This window comes from Triticum dicoccoides, chromosome 2A (assembly GCF_002162155.2).
Source record: "Triticum dicoccoides isolate Atlit2015 ecotype Zavitan chromosome 2A, WEW_v2.0, whole genome shotgun sequence".
Classification (NCBI taxonomy): domain Eukaryota; kingdom Viridiplantae; phylum Streptophyta; class Magnoliopsida; order Poales; family Poaceae; genus Triticum; species Triticum dicoccoides.
This window is the reverse complement of record NC_041382.1, coordinates 40,969,820-40,994,696: the sequence shown is the minus strand read 5'-3', so window position 1 is coordinate 40,994,696 and position 24,877 is coordinate 40,969,820. Positions and strand designations below refer to the sequence as shown.

The 24,877-nt window shown below is 46.6% G+C and overlaps 3 protein-coding genes and 1 pseudogene across 3 annotated transcripts; 2 read left to right on the top strand and 2 right to left on the bottom strand.

The window, feature by feature from the left end:
- The first annotated feature begins 419 nt into the window (after positions 1–419).
- LOC119357535 (acyl-[acyl-carrier-protein] desaturase 7, chloroplastic-like) lies at positions 420–2,011 on the top strand. The gene is made up of 2 exons (XM_037624449.1): positions 420–498; positions 612–2,011. The coding sequence occupies exons 1-2, from the start codon at positions 420–422 to the stop codon at positions 1,748–1,750; spliced, it is 1,218 nt and encodes a 405-aa protein (XP_037480346.1). The 3' UTR covers positions 1,751–2,011.
- A 1,900-nt stretch (positions 2,012–3,911) lies between these two features.
- Positions 3,912–7,885, top strand: LOC119353075 (transketolase, chloroplastic-like). Its single transcript, XM_037619656.1, has 7 exons — positions 3,912–4,365; positions 4,911–5,001; positions 5,087–5,192; positions 5,289–5,571; positions 5,655–5,803; positions 6,227–6,380; positions 6,484–7,885. Exons 1-7 carry the CDS (start codon positions 3,976–3,978, stop codon positions 7,438–7,440), a joined length of 2,130 nt encoding a protein of 709 aa, XP_037475553.1. The 5' UTR covers positions 3,912–3,975; the 3' UTR covers positions 7,441–7,885.
- An 848-nt stretch (positions 7,886–8,733) lies between these two features.
- On the bottom strand, positions 8,734–9,749 carry LOC119357534 (F-box/LRR-repeat protein At2g42720-like). The gene has a single exon (XM_037624448.1). The coding sequence runs from the start codon at positions 9,661–9,663 to the stop codon at positions 8,734–8,736; it is 930 nt and encodes a 309-aa protein (XP_037480345.1). The 5' UTR covers positions 9,664–9,749.
- Positions 9,750–22,788: 13,039 nt separating this feature from the next.
- On the bottom strand, positions 22,789–23,812 carry LOC119353076 (annotated as a pseudogene).
- Between the last annotated feature and the right edge of the window lie 1,065 nt (positions 23,813–24,877).

Below are 24,877 nucleotides of genomic sequence, written 5' to 3'. Positions count from 1 at the left end.
GGGATGGCTGGGAGCGGCGGAAGACCGGCGGCGGGGGGCGGTTCAGGGGAGGGCAGGGCGGTCGCGGGTGACAGGGGCCGGCGGCCCGTGCGGCGATCTGCTGAGGAAGAAGAAGAAGGGTTATGCGCCGTAGTATCTTCATCCAAATATAAAACTCACATGACTTGCATGTCAGCCATTCCCTTTTTGAATTTAGCAAATTAATGCGACAATGTGAGCGTGACGCGGATGTACGCTCCATAGAATTTCCATGCGTATTGCCTTACTCCCGGCACTTACTCATGGAGGATTGAAGCTATAGGCACTTACTAATGGAGGAGTGAAGCCAGCTGCTCTATAAATATGTGCCAACCACGCAAAAGAAGATGTACTCCGCTTCCATCTTGGTGGAGTAGAGCAGAGCGCGGTATGGCGGCCTCATGGCTCCTCAAACATCCTTGTCCACCAGCAAGGCCATGGACAAGAACAAGGAATGCTACGGGTCTCGGTCTCCAGCAGGTGACCACCATCACTTACCGGTACGTACATACATACTGTATGTCCTTCACTTCAGGCGAATCTGTGATGAATTAAGTGTACGTAGGACTGTATGAATGCATGCAATTCAATAGATCGCTGGATTTTTCGCAGGCGAACCACGTGCACTGGCCGGAGCGCCGCCGTTGCGGTTAAGCACGAGGAGGAGGGCGCCGACGAAGAGTGGCTGGCGTACCTGGACCCGGCGAAGCTAGAGGTATTCGACCAGCTAGAGCCCTGGGCCGAGGCGAACGTGGTGCCGCTCCTGAAGCCTGCAGAGGTGGCGTGGCAGCCGACGGACTTGCTGCCGGACCCGGCGTCGCTGGGCGCCGATGGCTTCCACGCGGCGTGCCGCGACCTCCGGGCGCGCGCGGCCGGCCTGCCAGACGCGCACCTGGTGTGCCTCGTGGGCAACATGGTGACGGAGGAGGCCCTCCCGAGTTACCAGAGCATGGCGAACCGCTTCCAGGCCGTCCACGACCTCACCGGCTCCAGCGGCACCGCCTGGGCGCGCTGGACCCGCGGCTGGTCTGCCGAGGAGAACCGCCACGGCGACGTGCTCAACAGGTACCTCTACCTCCTCTCCGGCCGTGTCGACATGCGGCAGGTCGAGAGGACCATCCACAACCTCATCCGGTCCGGCATGGTCCTCAACGCCGCGCGGAGCCCCTACCACGGCTTCATCTACGTCGCCTTCCAGGAGCGCGCCACCTTCATCTCCCACGGCAACACCGCGCGGCGCGCCAAGGAGCACGGTGACGTGGCGCTCGCCCGCATATGCGGCGCCATCGCCGCCGACGAGAAGCGGCACGAGCTGGCCTACACGCGCATCGTGGCAAAGCTGTTCGAGATCGACCCTGACGGCGCGGTTCGCGCGCTGGCCTACATGATGCGCCGTCGGATCGTCATGCCGGCGTCCCTCATGACCGACGGCCGCGACGATGACCTCTTCGCGCACTACGGAGCTGTGGCGCGCCAGGTCGGTATTTACACAGCCTCCGACTACCGTGGCATACTGGAGCACCTGATAAAGCAGTGGGGAGTGGAGGAGCTGGTGGCCGCCGGACTCTCGGACGAGGGGAGGCGAGCGCGGGACTACGTGTGCGCGCTCCCACAAAAAATCCGAAGGTTGGAGGAGAAGGCCCACGAACGTAGCCGCCACAAGGCCCATCCCACGACATCCATCCCATTTAGCTGGATCTTTGATAGGCCCGTCAGCATCACCGTGGCCTAATCAAATTAGTATTACTTACCCTAAAAAAATTTAAATAAATTTTACTATGGAGAAGATAAATTTCCATTTTTCTCTATGATATACTATATGTGGGAGGAAATAATAATTATTCATATATACTTTTCAATTGCCAAATGCACCGCCGAAAGTACTATATCATACTGTTTACATTAGAGTCATGAGTTATTGTATTGTACTACTGTATTTTCATAAGTTGTTTGTTCACATTGTGAAAAATGGAAACAGGGAGGTTGAAAGTTATATTCGTGTATGTATTTTCATAAGTTGGTTTATCACGTCATGCAAAACGTGTTTATCTCCTCTCTTTTTTCGTTAAGATGCGATTAGGGTGAGCAACCGTTTCCAGCATGCACCACCGTTGACAGTGAATTTCTGAGATATTCCCTCCTCTGTCTGCCTCTTTGGCGTGTGAGGTGCAAGGAACCTCGGTGGCTCGGTGCCAACTCGCAGAGAGGTTAGGGTTAGGCTTCTGCAGTGGACCATTGTTGACAGTTGCAGCAATGACAGCCTCTTGAATAAGTTTACCTTGAGCTTTCCTATTTTGATGGTGGCGTCGATGGCTCATGGCGTAGATTCCTGTCGTCCTTTCTAGACGACGAGGCTAGAGTTTTCATGGTATGTCGACGCACCTGGCCGACAATTTGGAACTTCGGACGCATCCCCTCATGTTGTTCCATCCTAGGGCACCGGCAATATGCCCGCGAGTTATAACGAGTCTGACTCTTGAATTTCTAGTATATTCCCTCCTCTGTCTGCCTCTTTGGCATGTGAGGTGCGAGGAACCTCGGTGCCTCGGTGCCAACTCGTAGAGAGGTTAGGGTTAGGCTTCTACAGTGGAGCATTGTTGACGGTTGCAGCGATGACAACCTCTTGAATAAGTTTAGCTTGAGCTTTCCTATTTTGATGGTGGCGTCGATGGCTCCCGGCGTAGATTCCTGTCGTCCTTTCTAGACGATGAGGCTAGAGTTTTCATGGTATGTCGACGCACCTGGCCGACAATTTGGAACTTTAGACGCACCCCCTCATGTTGTTCCATCCTATGGCGCCGGCAATATGCCCGCGAGTTATAACGGAAGTCTGACTCTTGAATTTGCGTCTCTTCCAATTATGACGACTTCTTTTCCATGACGTTGGTCCAGCAGGACCGACCTTGATGACTTCCCGTCCGCACCAACTTTAGTTTAGCTCCAATGATGGAGCAGCAATGAACCGGCTCGTTTGGGAGGAAGATTGTGATGTAATTTTATGATCTCCCAGGTTGTAATTTACTTAATAGATCTAAGTGTTTTTATTGGTATGAAAACATCCAGGGTCATATGGCATAAACGACTAGTGAAAAGTAAAAATTTGGCAAAACAACAATAAAATTTTGCTAAGCTTCACCTCGAATGTTAGGCGATTAAGAAAATTCACAAACATAAGAAAAACCATGAACATAAGGATGAATCATTTGCCTTTGTATTGTCTAGCATTTGTCGCAAGACACGTGGAGGCGTGTCCCCGACGAATCTCGTGTGGGATTCAATTGGTTTTGCTATTTGCCGAATCTTTGTGGATCCAGTCTATGTCCGTGTTCATTCGTGTGGATCTTTCTACTCTACGCCTCTTTTCATTTGCAGACGATTGTTTGTTCCGGTGGATTGATCATGTGGGGAATCTATCTATTACAAATAAGCTCCTGCCCTGGTAAAAAAAATCCTTGGTGCCGCCGGTGAAAGAGGGCAATGACGATGACACGTCATTGGCTTGTATCAGTCGGTAGGTGGTCTATGAATCTAAATATAATTTCAAGTATTTTTTATGTTTCTTGTACGTGAAAAGTCAGATGTTTTTCTTTAAAGAAGAATTATCTGCATTTGTATGGACTGAAAATGATGCTTCACTGATCACAGAAAGGCATCATTCGAAACAAAACGAAAAGGATTCCATCGCGATGCGGCACGGACTACAAGAAAAAGTAGGCGGAAAAAAGTGTACACGCACACGATCGCGGTGGACTTGATAATCCTCGTGTCCCGGAGACGTGGATTGCTTCAGGAAGGATCGGCCGGCGACGTGGAGGCCGCACGTGGCAGCACCACCAGCCCAGTTCATTCAACACTCCCTTGACCAGCTGCCGCACCGCCACCGCCGCGGACACTCCTCGCCTCCCCAGCAAAGCCACGCGTGCGTGCTCACTGCTCAGCTCGCAGACCTTCCCAGCCATGGCGACGCCGACTCCCACTCCCACCTCGCCCGCTTCCATCCCGGCGTCCGTCGGTCGTGGCGGCTTCCTCCTCGCTCGCGCCCGGGTCGCCCCTGGCGCTGGCGGCCGATGGGCGGTCCGCGCCCAGCCGGCGGCGGCCGAGCTGGTGGAGCGGTCGGTGAACACCATCCGGTTCCTGGCCGTGGACGCCGTGGAGAAGGCCAAGTCCGGCCACCCGGGGCTCCCCATGGGGTGCGCGCCGCTGGGCCACGTCCTCTTCGACGAGTTCCTCCGCTTCAACCCCGCCAACCACGCCTGGTTCGACCGCGACCGCTTCGTGCTCTCCGCCGGCCACGGCTGCATGCTCCACTACGCGCTGCTCCACCTCGCCGGATACCAAGGCGTCACGGTCAGCTCTCTCACACTTTGATCGATTGCCAGAAGAACTCTGCATTTGTGCTCTGCCAAACTCTGTATGCGTGCTATGTCAAATGTCTGAACTGTCTGAAGTTGTTTCATATCACACGACCCACGTACTGTTTGACTAATTTTTGACCAAAATTTTGCTAGGAGGTTTAATCCTCGCTTCACGAGTAACATAAAAGTTGAAATTTCCGGTGTAAATTCATGACTGAAATCTGAAAAGAGATAACTGTAATCTGCAATCACAGAATTTCAGTATACATGTAGATATTGAATTCTGAAGTAAATTCACAACTCTGTATTTGTGCTATGTCGAATTTTGACGTATGTATGTCTGGATAATACACAATTGTTTGAGCCGTTGGAAAATCATATTTTTAGAATATCTAGTTACTCTTTCTTTTAGTAACTGGGAGCAAATTCTATTGGGTGAGCATGTTAGGAAAATGATGGGTGGTGCACGATGAATTTATCTGAACACTGACAAAGACAAAAAAAAAATCTGAACTCTAAAGTTGTTTGCTGATGCAGATAGATGATCTTAAAGCTTTCCGGCAGTGGGGAAGCAGAACTCCTGGCCATCCAGAAAACTTTGAGACAGATGGTGTTGAAGTCACAACTGGTTTGCCTCTTGAACATCTAGTGAACATTTTAAAGCTTCTACTACAGAAACTATGCTTGCCTGAACTGTTCTTATGTTTATGTAGGTCCTCTGGGGCAGGGCTTTGCAAACGCAGTTGGACTAGCACTTGCTGAGAAACACCTGGCTGCTCGCTTCAACAAGCCCGATTTAACTGTCGTGGACCATTACACGTAAGTTAATATTTACTTGCTAGACAAGATGTGATTACTAACCTAATGTGCATAGGGACAGGGGTAATACAATTCTGTCTCTTCATGGTACCATAGGTATGTTATACTTGGGGATGGTTGTCAGATGGAAGGTGTTGCGAATGAGGCCGCCTCCCTTGCTGGCCACTGGGGTCTCGGAAAGTTGATTGCCTTCTATGATGACAATCATATATCAATCGATGGAAGTACGGCTATTGCTTTCACTGAAGATGTGCTTGCCCGATATGAGGCCCTAGGATGGCATACTATCTGGGTGGAGAATGGCAACACTGGCTACGATGACATCCGTGCAGCTATAAAAGAAGCTAAGGAGGTCAAAGATAAGCCAACTCTTATCAAGGTGATCAGATAGGCAGTAATGTTGTTCTGTTTCAGTAATATTCATCAGACAAGTGACAACTGGAACTGGTCTTGTATATGTAGGTGACTACTACAATTGGTTATGGATCTCCAAACAAGGCAAGCACACACAGCGTCCATGGGAGCGCTTTAGGTTCCAAAGAAGTAGAGGCAACCAGAAAGAATCTTTCATGGGCTCATGAGCCTTTCCATGTGCCTGATGAGGTGAAAAGGTACAGTGTAGTTCTTGTACAACTCAAGCTGCAGAGCGTCACAGTACTCGCAAACAAATTATTCTGTTTTCAAGAAATTCAAACATTTAGTTGTTCTGGATGCTGTATGCTTCATACAATCTTGAACAAGGTTTTTTCAGTTTCATTGTACATACATTCATATGGTAAATACCAATTTTATGGTATAATAGTGTCTGTTTCGAGGAAACAGTCTTGACAAGATAGCATACTACTGTTGGCGAATGCCGATGCAAATTCTCAGTTCTGAACCTTGTTGACAATTATTCTGCAGTGGACACTTAATTTTTGTTTGGAACGGAGGCTCTACATTTCAGTTTTCAAATTATTGCATAGTAATATGGTATTGCATTGAGCTTAGTTTGTTCTGCACTGAAGTTTGATTAAAATAATCATCCCTTACAGGCATTGGGCTCACCATCTTGACGAGGGTGCTTCTCTTGAAGCTGAATGGAATGCAAAGTTTGCAGAATATGAAAAGAAATACCACCAGGAGGCTGTCGAGCTAAATAGCATAATATCAGGGAAGCTTCCGGCTGGGTGGGAAGATGCTCTTCCGGTGAGTTCTCCTCTGAACCTTAAATGTCATGTCTATGTAGTAATATTCATCAAGTTTCTAAATGATTTATAATTCTGACTTTGTTCCCTTGTTTTTTCTGCAGAAATATACCCCTGAAAGTCCTGCTGATGCTACAAGGAACCTATCTCAGCAGTGCTTGAATGCTCTTGCTAAAGTAATACCTGGATTTCTTGGAGGCAGTGCCGATCTTGCGTCGTCAAACATGACACTGCTAAAGATGTTTGGTGATTTCCAGAAGGACACCCCTGAAGAGCGAAACATCCGCTTTGGTGTTAGAGAGCATGCGATGGGCGCCATTTGCAATGGCATTGCTGTACATAGCCCTGGCCTGATACCTTACTGTTCGACATTCTTCGTGTTCACTGACTACATGAGAGCCCCTATACGCCTTTCGGCCCTGTCTGAATCAGGAGTGATCTTTGTGATGACTCATGATTCCATTGGGCTTGGAGAAGATGGGCCAACACATCAACCAGTTGAGCAGTTATTCAGCCTTCGAGCAATGCCGGGCATATTAATGCTCCGACCAGCTGATGGAACTGAGACTTCTGCTGCTTATAGGATCGCGGTTATCAACAGGAAGAGGCCCTCTATCCTTGCACTCTCTAGGCAGAAGCTTCCGCAGCTGGAAGGGACATCGGTTGAAGGCGTTGCTAAGGGAGGGTATGTCATTTCTGACAATTCCTCAGGCAACAAACCTGACCTCATCTTCATCAGCACAGGCTCTGAGCTCGAGATTGCGGAAAAAGCCGCAGATCAGCTGAGGAAGGAGGGGAAATCTGTACGGGTTGTCTCGCTTGTTTGCTGGGAATTGTTTGAGGAGCAGTCTGAGGAATACAAGGAGAGTGTCCTACCAAGCGATGTTACTTCCAGGATTAGCATCGAGGCTGGTGTCACACTGGGATGGGAGAAGTATATCGGACAGAAGGGCAAAGCAATCGGCATTGACCGTTTCGGTTCAAGTGCTCCTGCTGGAAGAATATACAAGGAGCTTGGTCTGACGGTGGAAAATCTGATTGCAACAGCTAAATCACTGTAAAGGGATCATTGCATTGCTCAACAGCCAAATCTCCTCAAGGTTTGCTCCTATATCATATATGCTATCTTAATAATCAATAAATGGCAGTCTCGAGGTTTGTTTGTTGCAGCTCGCGGGGCTTATTGAGGTGTAAATAATAACAATGTCTGCCTAATAGGCCTAGTAATTAAGCCAGTTTATTTTTCCAACTCTGCTTAGTAATAGATAATTTCGGGAATGCCCACTGCAACTCATATAGAATTACTGTTGCACGGGAAATAAAATATTCATATAGTCCTTTGTCCCCATGAAAAAATAAGAAACTCATATATATTTTGCTGTCGTCAAGTTGCAAGTTACTGTGGTACGGCGATTAAATTGCCAGGATCTGAACTCCATTGCTGTCGTCAAGAAAGTCTATGTGCTTTATTTCTTGTATTTTTTTTACAAGGGTCGAAGAATCCCCCTTTGTGTGTGTGGTGAAAGATGAGAGCCACCTCTAAAATCATCTTAGTGGTTAGTGCAAGCTAAACCTTATCATCTTACTGTGTTTTCTACATGATGTTTGCATACACATGACAAAAATGTTGGGTATGGCATCTTAAGTTAGGATGAAATCTCAGGAAGACGGTTGATCCTCTTTCTGTGTCATATAGATTCCGGCCATATTGCCTAGCTAGTTGGTTTCTGAAAAACAAAGTGTAACGAAATCGGAGAAATATCCGAGCAAGTCGGATATATTTCTATCCCTTGTCTAGCTACAAGTTACTATAGTCCTGGGATTATGTCGCCAGCATCTGAACATAGTTGCAATCTCCTCCCTGCGTGGTGCCAGCGGAGCCGCTAAGGTCACTGAGAATTCCTCCAGAGCTGCACCATTCGACAGCAGAAAATTTGCAAGTATCCTGTCGAACCCATTCCCAGTGTACTTCGCGATATTGATCCTTTTGAGGCTATGGCGGGAGCAAGGGATGCCCCATCGCCACATGCTCCTGAACATCCACTCATCATCATAGATGTCGTCGTCGGCGTTGTCGCAGATCTCCGGCTCAGGGTCTGAATCTGAGTTGCCGCCGTACTCATCGTCAGAGTAGTATGTCTGCTTCAATGTCTCGGAGCCCAGAGGAAACAACGACAGCGCTTCCAGGTGTAGGGTGCTGGCGACCAGGACGGCGACGGACCGGACGACGTGATCGGCGGCCAAGAACCCCTTGAGGACCAGGTGCCGGAGCTGGGGTAAGTGGTCGCGGGCTATGGCTGTGATCTCGCTGCTGTAGTAGGCCATTGAGGGGCGCAGCTCGAGGTGAAGGTACGTCAGCTTCTTGCACCGGCTGATGAGCTCAAGACTGGAGCGATTTCCATTGGTGCTTTGCTTGTGAGGTCCTCACAGATATCGATGGTCAGCGCCACCACCTCGCCGTAGTTGGGGACGTCTAGGATGGTGTCCGAAGGGAGGCCGCCCTTGTAGCGTAGGGACCGCTGGCACTGTGTTCGCAGCACGACCCGCCGGGCGTTGTGGCAGCAGACCATGGCGAAGCTCCGGAGGCGGTCGCTGGACACGGTGATGGTGGTGGCGGTCGGGCACTCCTCGAGCGTCAGTTCGGCGAGGTGCGGGCAGCTCGAGACCAGCTGCTGCAGCACCGCGGCACGCGCCATGATCCGCTTTAGGCAGAGCGTCTGGAGCGACGCGGCGACGACGACGCCCCAGGGCAGGTCGAGCGTCCAGTTGGCCAGGCGCAGGCGGCGCAGCGTGGCGCACCGGAAGAGCTGGCGCGGCGTCTTGGTGTAGCTGCCCCTGACGTCTTCCCCGAAGTCGGCCTTCCCGAAGCAGCTGCCGAAGGGGCAGAGCCTGCGGCGGGAGTAGTGCCGGTACTGCAGCGCGAGGTCGATCTCCTCGGCGCCGGAGGAGGCGGCGGTGGCGATCCAGCCGTCGAGCAGGTCGTCCGGCGGCTGGCGCGCGTGCAGCCGGAGGACACGGATCGGCGTGGTGGGGCCCTTGGAGAAGATGGCGCCCGTCACCTTGCTGTCGAAGCACACGGGGAGGCTGATTCCCCGCCACCGGCGGTCCGTCTTGCGGTCGACGAGGTCCACGACCGGCACGCCGTCGGAGACGCGGCGCCACCGGCGGGACAGCGAGGTGGTGCGCGTGGCCTCGTCGGAAGGGAGGTGGGAGAGGATCCGCTCCAGCACCTCGTCCGGCAGAGCGCTCAGGCGGTCTACGTGCCGGCGCCGGTGCGGGGGCATCTTCGTGAGCGATGACCAACGACTGAGATGTGAGAGTTTTCTAGGTTACCTCCGGAAAAGCTTTGGTTACCTCCGGAATTTACGTGATTCACGTCCCGATCGAAAACCCCAATTTTAGTCATAGCATCTCCAAGGCGCCGGTCGTGCCGCGCGCAGAAAACACATATGCCGCGCGCGCATCGCTGGCTCCAGCAGCCGCGCTAAAATGCAGCGTGCGCGCGCCGCTCCAGTAACGCGCAAAAATGCAGCGCACAAACAACATATACATTTAAAAACAAAAGCAAAAAAATAACACAATAACGAATGCACAAATTATGATGCTCTTTGTCGTTCATTCCATGCCCACCACTCCTCAATGAGATTCTTCTGAAGATCATTATGCACTGCAGGACGTCGAATGGCATGATAGGAGGCAACAAAACGGGCCATCCTTTCAGCCCTCCGTCGCACTCACACGGAATATCCCAAGAGCTCATACTGAGAGTAGTCTACATCTTGACCACGCTCATTCTCGATGATCATGTTGTGCATGATCACACAAGCGTGCATTATGTATCAAAGCATCTTTTGATCCCAAAATCTAGTCGGTCCTCTCACAATAGCAAATTGGGCTTGCAAAATCCCAAAAGCTCTCTTCACATCTTTTCTAGCCGCCGCCTGAGCATTGTGAAAATCAAGATTTTTCTTACCTTCTGGCTTTTTCAACGGCTTGACAAAGGTTTGCCACTTTAGATAGATGTCATCTGCTAGATAATAGCCATAGTTGTATGTACGGCCATTTGCTATAAACTGCACCGGTGGCAACTTCCCATTTGCAATCTTACTCATCAGTGGTGGCCGGTTGACAACATTGATGTCATTCAAAGGTCCAGGCATTTCAAAGAATGCATGCCAAATTCAAGTCTCTTGATCGGCCACCGCTTCAAGGATTATAGTGGAACCCTTTTTTTGGCCGTGGAATTGCCCATGCCATGCCTTTGGACAATTCTTCCAACTCCAATGCATGCAATTTATTGAGCCAAGCATGCCAGGAAAGCCGCGAGCTTTGTTCATCGCCAAAAGCCTTGCGACGTCTTCAGCGTTGGGAGATCTCAAATACAACTCGCCAAACACTTGCACAATTTTGACTGCGAAGCGCTTGACATACATGATGGCTTGGCTCTCGCCCATAGCCAAGTGATCATCAACTAGATCAGCCGGTATACCGTATGCCAACATACGCAAAGCGGCTGTCACCTTCTGAAAGGTGCTATGCCCGAGCTCTCCGGCGGCATTCCTCCTTTGCTGAAAAAAGCGGTCATGGCTCGCTAGTTTCTCTGCAATGCGCCTGAACAACTCGGTGCTCATCCTAAACCGGCGACGAAAATACGACTCGGGGTATGTGGGATTCTCCGCAAAATAATGCCTGATCAATCTGTTGTGGGCATCGATCCTATCCCTCCAAATTTTTTGCCGACCCATAACCAAACCACCGTGCTTCGGTTTTTTATTAATATGCATAGCTAGGATCATTGCAAGATCCTCCTCCTCTTCCATATCAAATTCTTCTTCGGAAGAATCATACGACGAACTCATCTACAATGTTGAATACTATGCTATAAATAAAAAACTACAATCAACATGCACGAAATTCATGGCTTTTGAGCAATACATACCTTCTAGGCGTTTTGTCGAACACCGTGCGGGCGCCGAGCGGCAGCGAGCGCGCCGACGCTGTTCGTCGGCGGACCAGCACACGCGCGGGGCGGCGGGCCTAGAGGGGGGCCGGAGAAAGCGTGCGCGGGGCGGGGATAGGCCGGTGAAGCGCCGGAACGGTCGCCGGGCGGCGCGGTCGGCGGCGGCGGCGCGGCTGGAGGGGGGTGGGAGGTGCGAGCGAGCGCGCGAGAGTCCAGCGCGCGGGAGCGGGCGCAGCAAATAAGCGGCGCGCGATTGCGTTTCGGCCCGCGCGCTGGACTACGTATGCCGCGCGCGCGGTTTTCGCGCGCCCGCTGGAGCAGCTATTCCGGTTTTGCGCGCGCTAAAAGTCTACACCCCAAGAGTCACGTGCAAAAAAAAAGGTTGAAGATATATGGCGGTCGGAGGTATGCATGGTCGCGTCCTACAGGCGGTGCAGGCGATCCGTTATGACGCTAACTAGGGAGACCAACCGGTGTTGCAGCTTCGGCTCCAGATAAAGCTAAATGGGCCATCCATAAGCCTGGCCCGTTAGCATAGTTTGTTTTTTCTGCTTTTTATCAAAAACAATGCTAGGCAAGATGCCAGAATTGCTATGGATGAGAAAGAGCTGGTGGACAGTGATATGGAAAGGAAAAACCTTCAATTAGAAATGCAGAAACAACATGCAGAGATGAAAATGCAAAACATGATCTTGCAGAAACTGTTGCAACAGGTGTTTGAAAGGAAAAAATTAGGATAAATCCCCCCCGAAAATTATGTCTCCTATCCGAACATGTCTTGCAGAAATACTCTTATCCGGATATGTCTTGCAGAAACACCTGTTGCAACAGTTTCTATCAGGCTGCTTGGTTTTCTTAAAGAAAATCGGGGGGTGACCCCTTTTATCAAAAAATAAATAGTACAAATTATTCGAGTAATGATTTTATTAAATAACATACTAAAACCATGTTAACATATAAAGTAAAATGCTTAATCTTATTTTAAATTTTGCTAAGACAACTTGTAAGATATGTTCACACACCTAAAAATAAATGCCAATAGCTATGTTTATATTTTTAGAACGAAATGGTCCTATCTGTGGAAATACCATGAATTCTAAGAAAATGTTCACATACCAAAAAGTTCCATGTATTTATCGTGAAAAGAATAATAGAAACATAATAGAAGCACATAATGGACCTCAAAAAGATTTCACTCGCACTTGCATCTGCACCATGTAAGCTTTAGATACCTAAACCTTGGTGGATCAGGTATGCCGCCTTGGTATCTTCAAGATATTTTATGGTCGACTCTGAATTTGCATGAACTCCAAAGCTAGAAAGTACTCCCTCTGTTCCATAATATAGTGTGCATAGATTTTTTTTAAGAAGTCAAACTTTTGAAAAATTCGATCAAGCTTATAGAGAAAACTATTTATATCTATAATACCAAATATATAAAATATGAAACTACATCTTATGATGAATTTAATGATATGTGTTTAGCATTCTAGATGTAAATGTTTTTCTTGATAAATTTGTCAAATTTGATGAGGTTTGACTTTTCGAAAAAATATATGCACTAACCGAGTTGACTTTTCTGCCACGTCAACCCAGATGGGTGCACCATGCCTATCAAAATCGTGATTAATTTTGTCCCAACCGCCAACTAATAGAAAGTGGTAGGGTTTTTTTTAACATATTACTCCCTCCGTTCGGAATTACTTGTCGCAGAAATGAATGTATCTAGATGTATTTTAGTTCTAGATACATCCATTTTCGAGACAAGTAATTTCGAACAGAGGGACTACTTGTAAAGTGGTAGTTTTTTTGTCCAAATTTGAAAATTGGTAGTTCTGGGAACCCTAACCTGAATTGTGGTAGTTTTATGTTATTTACTCTTCCAACCGGTGATGAACATGTTGCTGCTTCGTCGATAATGCGGTTGATCTTGGTTGGGAAGCCAGAGATTTTCTTTCCTAATTTATGTTTGCACTCCCAACAGTTAAATAGTGCATCTACACTATTAAGACGGTAGGAAGTTTAAGTGGCCTAGGATTTATTTGTTTTTTTTTTCAAATTTGAGGGGTTGGAACACCCGGTTTCATAATTCAGAGCATCTCTGGTCCTTTCTCTAGATCTTTAACTCCCTGAAAACTAAACTTTCAGATAGTTCCCACCTAGCCATTTCCTCAAAAGTTTAGTTCTAAAAATTTGAGGAGTTACTCCTCAAACTTCTCCCCATCTCCTTAAATTTGAGCAGTGTAGATCCTCCTCCATGACGACAGGCACAGGGAAGACTTGAACCTGCGATGAACAAGGCCCCAATGACGACGTTGGCTATAGGCATGCTGACGAAGCATGACAAGACAACGTATGCAATAATTCCCTCGCCGACAGCCACGACGACAACCTCGGTGATGGCAACAATGACGGCAGTGTCAATGACCTCCGATTGCTCTGGTACTAGAGGTGGTCGGGACGGCACATGTCATTGTGTGTAAGAAGATTTAGTAAGTTAAATTAGAGTGCAACGACCACTACTGTAAAAGGACCATTAAGAAATGTCTACTACTGCAAGCCGCACAAATCACCTCTTAAGTTTAATCATCAGATTTTTCGCACCGCATGTTTGCATTATACTTCTCTGGCCTATTATGAGTGTTGGGCTATTGGCTAAGAAGAAAGACTGGCATAAAACGATCAAACACGGGGATTATCTCCATACAAGAGTACTAATAATGAAATATATACCTAAGATCCAAGACCAAGACCTCTCGGACAATTGAATCGGCTTGTGTTTGAAACAAAAGGAATTACCAAAAAGAAAAACAAAGAACTACAAGAAGAAAAACAGATAATTACACAAGAAGTAGAATAAACTTGCAGCATTCTCTTTGAAATTTCGGGAGTGTACATATAGTAAAACCCAGATGAGGAACCATCACCATTACTAACGAACTAGATGATTTTTACGTACAAAAGGAAGAACTCCAAACTAATTATCCAAATTAAAGTTTATCTCTCTGAGATTTGGTGTAATCCATATGGGGGCCGGACGGTTGGACCAAAGGTGAGGAGACACAAGTTCCTCGCTGCTGTTATCATCCAAGTTGAGAATTCCCATATCACGGCGATTATTCTGAAGTCCCATTGTCCAATATTTGCAATCGTCGGTGAAGTAGGCATGGTTTGCCTTAAGAGCCGGGTATTCTTCGGTACTAAGACAAAGCGACTGATTATGCCCAAGGAACAACGCATGGCCGCGCAAGCAACTGGTTCTCCCGAGTTCGTTCGCCACGGCATCAACTTTGTATACTCTAATTTTGCCGGTAGTCCAAAACACAGATGACCGGGGCGTATCTCCTAAATCACGATCCCCAAATTTTCTCCAAACCTGCAGAAGGTCACCCCATGGGGCTTGTATGATGTACATACGGAGATATCTATAAGTCATTGGTCCCTCCATAATGATCTTCATGGTGGCCACAGGGGCAGGGCTGGCAAGATCGAATCCATGGATTTCTCCCTTTGAAGTCACTGCATGCATGAGGCCATCCTTGTACATGCAGTCGTCATAGGAGGTGTGTGGTGGCAGCCAGGTCCAGCTCTCGGCCCCTACCCTTGCAAAGGAGAGCTGGCAAGACGGGTTGTGGATCAGCACAACAATGTGTCCTCCTCCTCCTCTTCCTGCTGCTGCTGCCGAGGAATAGGATGCATCATCATCGGAAAGAGAAAACACAAAAGCCTTGTGATGGAGCTGGTGGCGCAGCTCGCTAAGAGCAAGGTTTGCTGGCAGCGCGAGAGCGGTATGCCTAGTGTGGGCCGAGTATCTGTACATGCGGAGGATGCCGGAGTCGTCGTAGATGGGGCTCACCTGCCGGATGGTGATCACCGACGGGAGGGCGATCTGTTGACCGGTGATGGGGTTGAGAAGATGCATCTCGGACCTGTCATCGGCTGTAACCAGCAAGCCCTGAGGGGAGGACCCGATGAGAGACCTGGTGCGGATGGGCGGGTCCGGGAGGGTCAGCCTGTAGGCCTTCTTCTCCACGAGGCTGTAGAGACGCGCGGTGCTCTCGCTGTCGGACTCGGAGGTGTAGAGCAGGCATGGCGTCTGGGACTGGTTGTACAGCCCGTGGTTGCGCAGGGTTTCGTAGGCGGAGCGCCAGGAGGAGCATACGGAGCCAGCACGCACCAGGTCGGGGATTTCGAACGCGGCGAAGATGGCCATCAGGATGTCCTGCGGCAGGTTCGGCGTCGTCTGAATCCCACTGTCCTCCATCACCATGGGAAGACGTGCGAATTGCTAATAAAGCTTTCTTTGATTGACGAAGAACGGCACGGAGATTGCAGCCCAGGCTGAAGCAGCAAATAGATAGATCTAAATCCAGCAGAACCACGCCTCGAATCACAGCATGCATGAATCTGACTTCCTAATATGCTATTTGCTTTCCGAAAATACTAACGCCCACGTATGTGGGCGTTTGCATCTCGCCCACACGCACTCGATGCCGTCCATCACGCTGCACAATTTTTGAAGCACCGAAAGTTGCCACGTCAGTCCACGGACTCGTGCGGGCTGAAACTAACCTGACCGAACGTCGCCGACTCCTCTCCCTCACCTTATCTTCCCACTCCTCGCCTCACCTTTTCTTCCCCACTCACCCACACCAGTACGTCACTCCCCTTCTCTCCTCCCCCGCTAGCCTCTAATCTGGCGAAGCCCATGGATCCCGGCGACTCCCGGCAAGGGCTGCGCTAGATGCGCGGTTGGAGGGCCCCAGATGGCGGTAGATGGCTGGATCCAACCCAAGCACGCCAAGGCACGGAGACCACCCGCGCGGCCGTCTTCATGAGCGGCGGCTTGCCGCAGGCCGGGCGGCGGGGTGGCTACGACCAGGTCGAGGCGTTCGCTCGGCCCTGGAAGAGGAGAATGAGTCCCTCCACGCGCGACCGCGGGGCGTGTTAGCGGCGGGGCGACGGAGATGACGAGGCGGAGCTCGAGGAGGTGCGGCGGAGCCGGATCCAATGAGACGCTGCTCAAGGAGGCGGGGCGCAGTCGGAGAGGAGCATCTGCGGATCAACGGGGGCTCCGGTGCCGCGGGATGGTCGTGGTGGACGCCGACAGGGGCAATGGCCCGATCGGCGGGCGGTGGAAGGCGCGGGTGAGGAGAGCAAGGCGATGAACGAGGCGGGGCGGGGACGCCACGCGGAGCTCGGGCGCTCCAACGCCGCGGGATGGTCGCGGTGGACACCGACGGCGGGCGGCTTTGGAAGGTGCGGCTGAGGAGGGCAAGGCGGCATTCAGCGTTGTCGGTGAGGGGCCGGGGCTGGGACGCCTCGCGGAGCTCCTCCATGAGCGGGAGCACGAGCTGTAGGCAGCGGAGATGTGTGTTGCGACCGCTGGAACGCCTGGAACATGCTGGACAAGCTGCTCCAATTTGATCCCAAGGCAAAGAATAACCAGTTACACCAAATGATACAGTCAAAACAGCCAAAACCACACCTGTGACCCAAGTTAATTCACGGGGTTTTTTAAATCCCCTGTGAGATACACACGAAATACATGCAGGATCATCATTAAAACCATCATACTTGCTGACCATCGATGAACGGATCGGATTAACCAACCAAAATTGGCCTCGGTCATTATGTATTGAACCGAGAAAAAAGCCTCTGTAATGATTGGTCGGTAGTAAAAAGTCATAGCAAAACCGGTAGCGACTTGTACTAGAAAACAAGTAAGTGTAATTCCTCCTAAACAATAAAATATGTTGACATGGGGAGGAACATATTTACTAGTTATATCATCTGCAATTGCCTGAATCTCAAGACGTTCCTCAAACCAATCATATACTTTATTGAGATAGGTAACTAACCCGAGTCCCCCTCTAAGAGCCGTATATGAAAATTTCATCTCGTACGGCTCAAGCAGAAACACAAAATATTTCAACGAATATTAGAAAAAGGTTCAAAACTTCATCAGCCACTGAATTGGGTCGATTTGCCTTGAAGATATCAAATAAGAAAAATCCGGAATATCTTCTTTGTGATGATAATGCCAAAAAATCTCAAGTTGGCGCGTCTTTCTTTCTTCCTTTCCCTTATGTTGGTCATTAGAGGCTTCTTGACTTCTCTCTTCCCTATAAAGGATTTGTTTTTTTATGCATAATATAGAAATTATCTTGTTGAGATCCTATGAATCAGTTCAATTAAAACCTTAGATTCATACTAGAGCCACGATGATTTAGTCTCAAGCTAAACAAAAGGCAAGGGTTCTTCGAATAAGAACCGCTTGATAATCATTTATTGAATCAGTGTAATGACTCAGACAAAATCGAGAGAAAAAAAGTTGTCTTTTGGGCAAACAAAATTGGAAGGAAGAAAATTTCTTTTTTATTTTTATTTAAGAACTACTTGAATTTTTCAGTCTGGTTGCGAGGTCTTAATAGTGAGTATGAATCATAGTTCCATTTTTTTTTTTGATCCACTCTATCTATTTCGTGTTCCAGATACTAGAATAAATAATATCTGACGAATTAGAATCATCTTGATAGAGATAACAGGCCCTTTCTATGTATTATCAATAGGATCAATTCTAACAAGTCACACACTCATATTCCAGAGATACCGAAACAAAAAAATTCCGCGGTCGAACTACCATAATATCTAGAAATGTAGATCTTAAACTAGAAAGGCTTTTTTGGATGGAAAAACTCTGACTTCCTAGTTTTAGTTAGTAGAAACCTAATTGGTTAAAATTCCGTCCAGTAAAACGGAAGAATTATAAATTTCTAAAATGATAGATAGGAATATAGCGAATAAAGCCATTACGACCCCCATAAAAGGACTAGTCCCCCAACCCGGGGCGACTTTCCCATATTCCGAATTCAAGGGTTTCAGTAAACTACCTGCACCAGTTCGTTTTGGCCTAGGTTTAGAACTATCTTCAACGGTTTGTGTAGCCATAAATTCTATTTAATCATTGGTGTTGACTTTGTATACTATTCCGTTGTAGTTGTAAATACACGATCTTTTCGTAGATCCATTGTAATCTTGAAATTCTATAAAAATGGAAACAGCAACTTTAGTCGCCATCTCCATATCTGGTTTACTTGTAAGCTTTACTGGGTATGCCTTATATACCGCGTTTGGGCAACCCTCTCAACAATTAAGAGATCCATTCGAAGAACACGGAGACTAATTTAAGTAAGAAGTCCCCCTATCTGGGAGACTTCTTACTTAAATGAAATTATTTTATTCTTTTAGTTGGAGTTGGTGGAACCTTAGGTGGTTCTCAGAAGAAGATAGCGAAAAAAATTATCCCTAAAGTCGAAACTAAAAGGAACGTATAAACCAATGCTTCCATAGATTCGATCCTGGTTTATTTACAATTATAACTTCCACACCTATTCATTTGTCATTTGGGATAATTTCCCATATAAAGAAAGAAAAAGAGTCAAAGAAAGGATGGGAGATGTTTCCCATGTCAAATCAAAAAAGAGAGGTGAAAGATACTATAACAATGTGTATCAGGCTGCCTGTTTCCTTGTAGTTGGATCTCCCACTTTTTGGAATGTTCCAAATTCCACTTGAGCATCCAAATCTGGATCAATACCAGCAAAAACATCTCGGAACAATGTTCTAGCGCCATGCCAAATGTGTCCGAAAAAGAAGAGCAAAGCACCAAAAGTGAACCAACCCCTTGGACTGCTGCGAAAAACACCATCAGATTTCAAAGTAGCCCGGTCTAATTCAAAAATTTCCCCTAATTGAGAACGCCTCGCATATTTTTTTACAGTAGCAGGATCAGAATAACTTACTCCATTAAGTTCGCCACCATAGAACTCCACCGTTACGCCTACTTGTTCAACACTATATTTGGATTCTGCTCTTCTAAAAGGAACGTCTGCTCTAACAATTCCCTCCTCATCTACCAAAACAACCGGAAATGTTTCAAAAAAAGTAGGCATACGGCGTACAAAAAGCTCACGTCCTTCTTTATCTCTAAAGACGGGATGTCCTAACCACCCAACAGCTATTCCATCCCCATTGTCCATTGAGCCTGCTCTGAATAATCCCCCTTTTGCCGGATTATTACCAATATAATCATAAAAGGCTAATTTTTCGGGAATTTTAGACCAAGCTTCTGATAAACTAAGATTTTCGGCTAAACCATTGCTAACTCTTCGATATATTTCTTGCTGAAAGTATCCCTGATCCCACTGATAACGAGTAGGCCCAAATAATTCGATTGGGGTCGTTGCTGACCCATACCACATAGTTCCAGCAACTACGAAAGCTGCAAAAAAAAAATAGCAGCGATACTACTGGAAAGTACAGTTTCAATATTGCCCATACGTAATCCTTTATATAGACGTTGAGGCGGACGGGCACTAAGATGGAATAAGCCCGCTAATATACCCAATGTACCCGCAGCAATATGATGAGAAGCTATTCCCCCCGGAACAAAAGGATCAAAACCTTCTGCACCCCACGCTGGATTTACAGCTTGTACTTTTCCAGTTAGTCCATAAGGATCGGATACCCATATCCCAGGACCATACAAACCCGTTACATGAAATGCCCCAAAGCCAAAGCAAGCCACCCCTGCAAGAAATAAATGAATTCCAAAGATCTTGGGCAAATCCAAAGAGGGTTTTCCCGTCCGCTCATTAGAGAATATTTCTAGGTCCCAATATACCCAATGCCAGATCGCTGCCAAGAAACACAAGCCAGAAAACACAATATGTGTACCTGCCACACCTTCATAACTCCAAATACCCGGATTTGTTACAGTTCCTCCTGAAATACTCCAACCACCCCACGAATCTGTTATTCCTAAACGAGTCATGAAGGGAATTACGAACATACCTTGTCTCCACATTGGATCCAGAACAGGATCAGAGGGATCAAAAACTGCTAATTCGTATAAAGCCATTGAGCTAGCCCAACCAGAAACTAGAGCTGTGTGCATTATATGCACCGCAAGCAATCGACCCGGATCATTCAATACGACAGTATGAACACGATACCAAGGCAAACCCATGGAAATACCCCTTTAGCAAAGAAAAATAGACACGATGTCGCTTTATTTTATCGCATTGAAAAAGACTATCCATATCCTATGTACCTAACCCTTCTAGGGGATTCTGTGTCAGAAAGCGCGAATATTTATTTCATTCCATTAAAAATAAGAAGCCAATTCTGTTCATAAGAAGAAAGAGAAGCAGATCTATTCTATACTCGATAAGTGCCAATATGCAATGGGTAACTTGGCCAATTTGGAAAAAACGAAGAATAGATCGCTACCCCTCTTTGTTTAGCATTCGAATCACCCATTCCTTTTTCTTTATTCAATCTGTCTTACATTCCTTATATGTATAACCTTTCAATCTACGTATTAATAGAATCTATAGTATTTATATAGAATAAGAATAAAAATTAAGACAATAAACTGCGGATTCTTTCTTTCTGTTCCATTCTTACGTTTCCATATTAAAGTGTGGTTTTCTTACTTAAATTTAATAATATTAATCTAATATGCCCATTGGTGTTCCAAAAGTACCTTACCGGATTCCTGGAGATGAAGAAGCGACTTGGGTTGACTTATACAATGTTATGTATCGAGAAAGGACACTTTTTTTAGGTCAAGAGATTCGTTGCGAGATCACGAATCATATTACAGGTCTCATGGTATATCTGAGTATAGAAGATGGAATTAGTGATATTTTTTTGTTTATAAACTCCCCCGGCGGGTGGCTAATCTCAGGAATGGCTATTTTTGATACGATGCAAACGGTGACACCAGATATATATACAATATGCCTCGGAATAGCCGCCTCCATGGCATCCTTCATTCTCCTTGGAGGAGAACCCACCAAGCGTATAGCATTCCCTCACGCGAGGATTATGCTTCACCAACCTGCTAGTGCTTATTATCGGGCAAGGACACCAGAATTTTTACTAGAAGTAGAAGAGTTACACAAAGTTCACGAAATGATCACAAGGGTTTATGCAATAAGAACAGGCAAGCCTTTTTGGGTTGTATCCGAAGACATGGAAAGGGATGTTTTTATGTCAGCAGACGAAGCAAAAGCTTATGGACTTGTCGATATTGTAGGGGATGAAATGATTGACAAGCACTGCGATACTGATCCAGTGTGGTTTCCAGAAATGTTTAAGGATTGGTAGTGTCCGGATTTCTTGTAAAGTTATTTCACAGCTAAATTCATGTTTTCCTCGATTTAATAGAAAATAGAAAGACTTCATGATGAGCAATCATCAGGTTAAGATGGATCTAAACCACTCCATTTTTTTCTATATACATACAACATGCCGACGGTTAAACAACTTATTAGAAACGCAAGACAGCCAATACGAAATGCTCGAAAAACGGCCGCGCTTAAAGGATGCCCTCAGCGTCGAGGAACATGTGCTAGGGTGTATGTGCGACTCGTTCAGATCATGACTTCAAACAAATATAAAAAAAATTGAAGTATCCATGATTAGTACCAATGAATAGGATATAGCTTCTCTATCCTAGATTTCTATGGTATATGGAATTTATGGTTTCCTTTGGTGCAAATCCAATTATCTAAATTGGAAATAAGAAGCAATTCTCCCATTGGTAGCAAATGGTTATCCATTAAGCGGAGGAAATAGTAATAAAAAGAAAAAGGCTTATGCTCCTTTATCTTAAAAGAACGGACTAACAGGGTCAGCTACTTAGCCAACTTTCATAATTAAATACCGTCACTGTATGGATAACTCTTATTGTGAAAAGAGCTATTTACTCTATAATGGATAGGTAGAGCCAAAGAATGTGGACTATACAAGTTCGCAATACCTTTTGATGAAAGAAAGGGCTCCGGTGTATAGAGAGGGCCTCACCGTTTAAAAGGGAACCATAGAAACGATGGAACCCACTATTTTGTTTTAGTATTATTAGAATGAATTTGTTATTTCGTATAGAAATAACTGAACGGAGTGGAATAAAAAATCGTGGTTGGGAAGGTTACTATAGCAAAAGCCATTGGAATTAATATTTTATATATCGGAATAATTAGTTTTGTTATTAATGAGAAAAAGGGTGGCTAAAAGAAGAGAAATCATTAGTTATTCATTAAGGTTAATTTGATTCAATGACCAGAGTTCCGCGAGGATATATAGCCCGGAGACGACAAACAAAAATGCGTTCATTTGCCTCAAACTTTAGAGGGGCTCATTTAAGACTTAATCGAATGATTATCCAACAGGTAAAAAGAGCTTTTGTTTCCTCTCATCGAGATAGAGGTAGGCAAAAGAGGGATTTTCGTCGTTTGTGGATCACTCGGATAAACGCAGCAACGCGGGTATATAAAGTATTCGATAGTTATAGTAAATTAATACACAACATGTACAAGAAGAAATTGATTCTTAATCGTAAAATGCTTGCACAAGTAGCTGTATCAAATCCAAATAATCTTTACACGATTTTCAATAAAATAAAGATCATCAATTAAAAGTATAAATAAAGTAATATACTGGAATAAAAAAAGATGAATTCCCGGAGAGGGAACTCCGGGAAGATACAATAAATTAAGATTAAGTGGTAGGAATCAACGAGCTGGATTACTTTCTTTATAATATATATAGGTCTGGCCCTTTCGAATTCGAATAAAACATCAACAATCGGAACTTAAGTTCCGGTTGTTGTTTCTTAAATTTTGGTTGTTGTTTCTTAAGTTTCGATTGGAATTGTACTTTTGCGTTAATTGAGGAATATGTCTATTTTTTCTGGGTCTAGAACCTGTAATTATTGAAATTGACTAGGCTTGAAATTGCTTTTCGTTCTCATAGTTACGAAACGGTAAGAAAGATAAAATACGAGCCTGTTTTATAGCAAGAGTAATTAATCGTTGTTGTTTCAAGGTTAATCTATTTATTCGTCTCGATAATATTTTTCCTTGTTCACTAATAAATCTATTAATTAAACTCATGTTTCTATAATCAATTCGATCTCCCGGGCCAATCCGAGGACGCCTACGAAAAGGTTGTTTAGATTTACGAAAAGGTTGCTTGAATTTACGAAAAGTTTGCTTGGATTTACGAAAGGGTTGCTTGGATTTATTAAAAGTTTGCTTGGATTTATTAAAGGGTTGCTTAGATTTAAGAAAAGGTTGTTTAGATGTATACATGATTTATTCCTTATTTAAAATTTGAAAATTTGAAAATTCACTTCTTTATTTTATTAATTTAGGATCCAGAAGAAGTAGTTTTTCTTTGATCCATATCTTATTTGATTCATATTATAGTATATGAATACCCTCTATACATATGAAATAATATCTACCGGAAATCAGATGAGTTGATTTGTATTTTGTATTCTATACTATGTTTTCTTTATATATTAAATATGAAGTTCTTACTCTTTCTGTTGTTTGGAAAGATCGAACACACGATGTTCCTATTTCTTTATTTCGTGATGAGTCCTATGCTTGCGACAATAACGACAAAAAAATTTGAATTCTAATTGTCCGGGTGTATTGTGGCGATTCTTTTGAGTACTATATCTAGAAATCCCCGTCGATTCCTCATTGGCACCTTTTCGAACACAACTGATGCATTCCAAAATAACTCTGATTCTAACATCTTTTCTCTTGGCCATGAACCTCCTTTTCTTTTTGGATTGACTTAACTTAATTATTCTACTTATTCTTTTATTCTTCTATTTTGAATCCGAAGAAGAAGAATAAAATTCATTAGAATAATTTTTTTATTCTTAAATTAAGTAATAAAAAATAGAGAAATAATTAAAGAATACAATCCTTGTCGGTGAGGGGCCGGGGCTGGAACGCCTGGAACATGCGCGCGATGCCATGGTGGCGAGCAGCTTGTCCAGCAGTTCCTGATTGCTGCCTACAGCTCGTGCTCCCGCTCATGGAGGAGCTCCGCGAGGCGTCCCAGCCCCGGCCCCTCACCGACAACGCTGAATGCCGCCTTGCCCTCCTCAGCCGCACCTTCCAAAGCCGCCCGCCGTCGGCGTCCACCGCGACCATCCCGCGGCGTTGGAGCGCCCGAGCTCTGCGTGGCGTCCCCGCCCCGCCTCGTTCATCGCCTTGCTCTCCTCACCCGCGCCTTCCACCGCCCGCCGATCGGGCCATTGCCCCTGTCGGCGTCCACCACGACCATCCCGCGGCACCGGAGCCCCCGTTGATCCGCAGATGCTCCTCTCCGACTGCGCCCCGCCTCCTTGAGCAGCGTCTCATTGGATCCGGCTCCGCCGCACCTCCTCGAGCTCCGCCTCGTCATCTCCGTCGCCCCGCCGCTAACACGCCCCGCGGTCGCGCGTGGAGGGACTCATTCTCCTCTTCCAGGGCCGAGCGAACGCCTCGACCTGGTCGTAGCCACCCCGCCGCCCGGCCTGCGGCAAGCCGCCGCTCATGAAGACGGCCGCGCGGGTGGTCTCCGTGCCTTGGCGTGCTTGGGTTGGATCCAGCCATCTACCGCCATCTGGGGCCCTCCAACCGCGCATCTAGCGCAGCCCTTGCCGGGAGTCGCCGGGATCCATGGGC

Excerpts from the sequence above, each read along its gene's own strand:
- LOC119357535 (XM_037624449.1), top strand. The coding sequence starts at position 420 with ATGGCTCCTCAAACATCCTTGTCCACCAGCAAGGCCATGGACAAGAAC. Across the intron at positions 499-611 it reads CGGGTCTCGGTCTCCAGCAG|ATCGCTGGATTTTTCGCAGG; the intron begins GTGACCACCATC and ends GCAATTCAATAG.
- LOC119353075 (XM_037619656.1), top strand. The coding sequence starts at position 3,976 with ATGGCGACGCCGACTCCCACTCCCACCTCGCCCGCTTCCATCCCGGCG. Across the intron at positions 5,193-5,288 it reads ACTGTCGTGGACCATTACAC|GTATGTTATACTTGGGGATG; the intron begins GTAAGTTAATAT and ends ATGGTACCATAG. Across the intron at positions 5,572-5,654 it reads ATAAGCCAACTCTTATCAAG|GTGACTACTACAATTGGTTA; the intron begins GTGATCAGATAG and ends TTGTATATGTAG.
- LOC119357534 (XM_037624448.1), bottom strand. The coding sequence starts at position 9,663 with ATGCCCCCGCACCGGCGCCGGCACGTAGACCGCCTGAGCGCTCTGCCG.